This window comes from Trichoplusia ni, unplaced genomic scaffold, assembly GCF_003590095.1.
Source record: "Trichoplusia ni isolate ovarian cell line Hi5 unplaced genomic scaffold, tn1 tig00002160, whole genome shotgun sequence".
Lineage (NCBI taxonomy): Eukaryota > Metazoa > Arthropoda > Insecta > Lepidoptera > Noctuidae > Trichoplusia > Trichoplusia ni.
The window spans coordinates 36,662-41,953 of NW_020800209.1; the positions used below are offsets into that span (position 1 = coordinate 36,662).

Genomic DNA, 5,292 nt, shown 5'->3' on the forward strand with positions numbered 1-5,292 from the left:
TGCCATCTCTTCCAAAAATGACGGTGCGTCCTTTCCAGCCGTTCATAGCGTCGTAGCTGGCCTTCCATGACATCCTCCAGTGTTGGTGTTGGCAGAGCAGTCAACGGTCTTCCAATAATGAAGTGCCCTGGCGAGAGAGGGAGGAGGTCATTAGGATTGGAAGAGAGAGGACATAAGGGGCGGCTGTTGAGAATAGCCTCCACTTGTGCAAACAAAGTTGAAATCTCTTCAAATGTGAAGTGACTGTCGCCTATAACGCGTCTTATAAAATACTTCGCCGATTTGACACCGGCTTCCCATATGCCACCGAAATGAGGAGTGTAAGCTGGGATGAATTTAAATTGAATTGACTGCTGACTTGCAAAATGATACAAAGGCTCCTGGGTTTCCGCTAAGAATGATCCTATTTCTTTCGCGGCGGCCACAAAGTTGGCTCCGTTATCGCTGAATATTTCAGCTGGTTTGCCTCGACGACCAATAAACCGTCGAAGTGTCATTATGAATGCATCCTTTGACAAATCGCTGACAGCTTCTAGGTGAATACATTTGTACCGTAAACATACAAAAAGACACAGATAACATTTAATTACGCGACTACCGCGTCCCTTACGATTTACAATATAAAAAGGTCCAGCAAAGTCTAGGCCAACGGATAAAAAAGGATAATCAGGCATAATGCGTTGCGATGGCAGATTACCCATCTTGGGTTGCAACGTTATGCCGCGTAGCCGCCTGCATCGTGCGCAATTGTTAACGGTGCGCCTTACAAGGTTCCTACCATTAATAGGCCACACTGTTTCACGCACGACAGCCAACAATAACTGTGGACCCGCATGCATGTGACTTAGGTGTTCCCTTTTAAAGTATAACTTAGTTAATCTATGAGATGCGTGAAGTAAAATGGGGTGCTTCTTTTCAAACGACTGCGCCGACGCATCGAGTCGACCACCAACCCGAATAAGTTTGCATTCATCTAAAAAAGGTGACAACCATAGAAATCTAAATAACAAGGTAATAGAAATGGCATAAACCGCGGCGATCTATCGAAACGCATGTCGCCGGTGGGCGGGGCTTCAACACATTCACAGCAAATAACTACGCAATCACGCAAACATTAACATCGAGAAGACCAAGCAAACAACACTAGGCCGTACATCTATTGCAATAAGGTTGACTTTATTTTTATAATAACTATCGTGAGACTGATTCATTATTAAATGATGTAACGGTTTACTCACGCGTATTTATCGGGGTAGCCCGACTAGTTTCGGACCCAACCGGAGTCCTTAATCATGAGCAGACGCGGCGGGATCGTGAGTCGAACAGTTCGACTAATAAAAAACTAGTCGGGCTACCCCGATAAATACGCGTGAGTAAACCGTTACATCATTTAATAAGGTTGACTTTGTCGTTGTATGGATTCACTAACTCACACAGTCATTGCATTTTTTTGCATTAGTTGTAGTGATTACGTAAACTACACTAGGGATTGACTACGGATCCGAAATATAATGAAAGACGAAATTATGAGTGACAATGTTTTTTGTTGTATTCTTCTAAGGATTACATTATAATATGTACCTACTTACAAAAAAAAAAATCGCTAATTGTCGGTTGACAAAAAAAATATTATTAGGAAATACTTGGTAGGTTGGTTTGGTATATACGGTGACTTTTTAGTCGTCTTACAAAAGCAGCCCAGTTCATGTATCGAATGCCTAGTAAACGTTCAAAATAAAAAAATAGGTATTTATGAGATTTGTATAAATTTAAATTGTAATTTTTATTCAATGCTATGCAACGCAAGGCGTACTTTTTGAAACATTCAGTTGCGAGCGCGGTCCGAGCCGTAAAAATGGAGAGGGGCGCGGGCGGCAAGTTATCATGCATGCAACTAATTTCATAGTGTATATTCGGCCTAAGTTGTAGGGTACCAATTTCGTTTGCCCGTGGTAGTCATCCACTTGTCTTTTGTATTTATTTGCATTCTGCGGGATTCTGAAATAAAAATATATTCAATCATATGTTCACAAAAACAAACGACTATTAAAATTGTTACTTTTCGTATACAATGTTCATTTTGGATAATTTGTCCGCACTTAACCACATCACTATTTCCAACAGTTTTGTGCGGCCGTACCACTACAAATACGATCGCATTGATAAATATTATTTTTCGTTATACATTTCTCTTTTTACAACGGTGCATTTCTGTAAGTCTCTTACTGCAGAGGCAATGATTAGTAAAGAATTCAATTGATGCAGGATGGTGCGATATAAATATGGTTTATAATGAAGGTTATGTTTTGAAATTTAATTTTGCAATAACATCAATATTACCGCAATAATTTACTTACCGACAAAATGTTATCTATTTATTTATGTTATTAATAAATAAATAATAAATAAATCCTGGGACAACTCACACACGGTTATCTGATCCCAAGCTAAGCAGAGCTTGTGTTATGGTAACCGGACAACTGATAAACTTACTTATATATTTCTAAATACATACATATTATAGATAAATTACACCCAGACACCAGAACAAATGATCATGCTCATCACACATCATTTGTCCTGGGCGGGAATCGAACCCACGACCTCCGGTATAGCAGTCAGGGTCACTAACCACTAGACCAACAGGCCCGTTAAATTATTACACGATGCAGATGAATTTCCAGCCTAAGAAACGCCGCAAAACACCATTTTTAGTGGTTCTTGCTGTGACGACGTTCCGCGAGCGACTGAGCGTAAGTTCGCGCGCTGGTGTCGTCCGAGACACCAGTGTGGCGACAAGGTCACGCGGCGTTCGCACTTCTATTACCTTGTTATTTAGATTTATTTAGATAATCTGTCATCCTCATGCACCCTGCACCTGGCGAAACATTTTCCTTTAAAAAATTAGTGTATTCTGATTTTAACGTGGGGTTTCGTCCTAATCTCTTTTCCAAATTTATAAAGCGTTTTTTAGCTAACTTGTATGTATCGCCCAAGCAGTCTGCGCTATCCTTAAGTGGCAACTTCACACAAAATCTGCCTGTATTAGTTCTCGTTGTGTGAGCGAGAAAATGTCTTTCACATTCGTTTTCATTGGTTATTGGTTTGGCAGGTATTTCTTCCAGCTCCCAGAATTTAGTTAGAAGCTTGACAACACTATCATTATCATTGGAAATTACACTATGATTACAGTGCACCCTTTTGTCAGGAGTCACTGCTTGAATGGGACCGGACACTATCCAACCTAATTGCGAACTTCTCAGCTTTGGATTATTGATTCCTAATGAGATTTGTTCGTTTCCTAAAATATCCCAAAATAAATCAGCACCTATAAATATATCTATACAAGCTGGCTGATAAAACATGGGGTCAACTAACGCAATATTATTAGGAAGCTGCAATAAGCTGATGTCGATGGGAAACTTTGGTAATCGCCCCGTCAGCTCCTTTAGAACCAAACATGAACAAGAAATATTAAATGAACTATTGATTGACTGTAGTTTAATATTACAGCTTTCATTAACCTTGTTGTTTGGCGTGTTTCCTATGCCAATGACCTTTAGAGTGTCAATGGGAAAAGATTTTAAAGCTAATCTGACCATAAGGGATTCAGTAATAAACGATGATTGACTACCGCAGTCTAAAAGCGCACGAACCTTGATCTTTTGCCCATCAAGTGGATTCAATGCCTCGACTACAGCAGTTGATAATATAATTTGATTAGTATTTTTGTTACAATAAGCGGATACAATCTCCCCCTGCTCCTCGACGGAGACGAGCTGACCTACTAACGCTGGCGGCCGATGTAGCAAGCTGTTACGCTTCTCAGTGCAACCCGGTTCCTGGCAACTTCTTAAGCGACAGTCATTGACAGAGTGACCCTGTCTTAAACAGTTCGTACATAGTTTGTACTTTAAGACATCGTTCATTCTTTCGTCAATACTTTTAGCCTTGAATGTTGGGCAGTCATAAATTCTATGACGTTGATCAGAAATTATGCATGAAAATCCAGGCTGTGCCTTGTTTTTATTATGGCTAGTGGTTGCAAACGATTTAACTACGCTATTCGAATTATGTCTTTGATTATATTTTTGAAAATGATGAATTTGATTATTATTATTTGTAGTTGACCGCTGAGGATTGCTAGGCACTCTAGGAACACTAACGTTATCACTATGATTGTTGTTACGACTTGTAGACTCAAGCACATTAGCACGGTCCGTAATAAATTTAAAAAACTGCTCTAAAGTCGGGGAGTCGTTCACCATAGTGCTACGATACTCTTCCCACTTGAGCAATGTTTGATTATCCAGCTTACCCGAAACCATGTATATAACTAAAACATCCCAATTATCAGTTGACTGTCCAAGACTGGCAAGAGCTCGCAAATTTTTTGTAATATGATCAACCAAATACCTTAACGATTTTTCTGACTCACGTGGAAGCTGCTTTAAGTGTACTAGTGAACTCAGATGGTGATTAATTAATATTCTATTGTTATTGTAGCGGCTACAGAGTAGTTTCCAAGCTTCACCATAGTTTTTTTCCGAAACTTCAAAATTAGAAACAATTCTGGGTGCGTCGCCTTGCAAATATGAATTTAGATAGTGAAATTTATTTATTTCAGGGATGCGCTCATTATTATGAATTAAACTTTCGAATGTATCCCTAAACTCTAACCAGCGGAAATATTCACCGTTAAATTTTGTGATTTGAATTTGAGGAAGCTTAAATTCTACATTGCGATGATGTTCATTGTTACAACATGAAGCATTGTGAACGGAGCTACGCCTATTATCGCCTTCTTTTTTGCTCGAAAGTATATCTAACAAGTTTTTAGCGGTGGCTATATTAATAACTATATCCTGCTCCATGTGATCACGCTCATCAATTTCCGCCGCAATATTCTCAGGATTTAAAACATCTATCTCACTCTGCAAGTCATCAACCCTAACAGACAAAGCCTCAAACTTGTTAATTGAATATCATTTAGTTCAGTTTCTTTGGAAATATTACTTAAATATTTTTTAAACTTTGTAATCTGTCCTCTGGCGGACGCTCGTTTAGTAACTAATTCTTTATAACGCTTGTTTTCAGACATTGTGAATCACCACTATGAAATTTACTTTAAAATTGGAGGTATTAAAACAATATAAATGAAAGAGAATGAATGGGCTCACGCTCCTCGCCTCGGTGTCACCTGCCGTACGGGAAGCCGGTCTGCGTCGCGCGCACAATCAGCTGATTGCTGCTCGCGCTGGTATGAACTCGCTCGACTAAGCCCGAATGACC

General features: G+C 39.5%; 1 protein-coding gene across 1 annotated transcript; it reads right to left on the reverse strand.

The window, feature by feature from the left end:
- Window positions 1–2,810: 2,810 nt before the first annotated feature.
- Window positions 2,811–3,913, reverse strand: LOC113507458. The gene has a single exon (XM_026890312.1). It carries the CDS (start codon window positions 3,600–3,602, stop codon window positions 2,832–2,834), a length of 771 nt encoding a protein of 256 aa, XP_026746113.1. The 5' UTR covers window positions 3,603–3,913; the 3' UTR covers window positions 2,811–2,831.
- Between the last annotated feature and the right edge of the window lie 1,379 nt (window positions 3,914–5,292).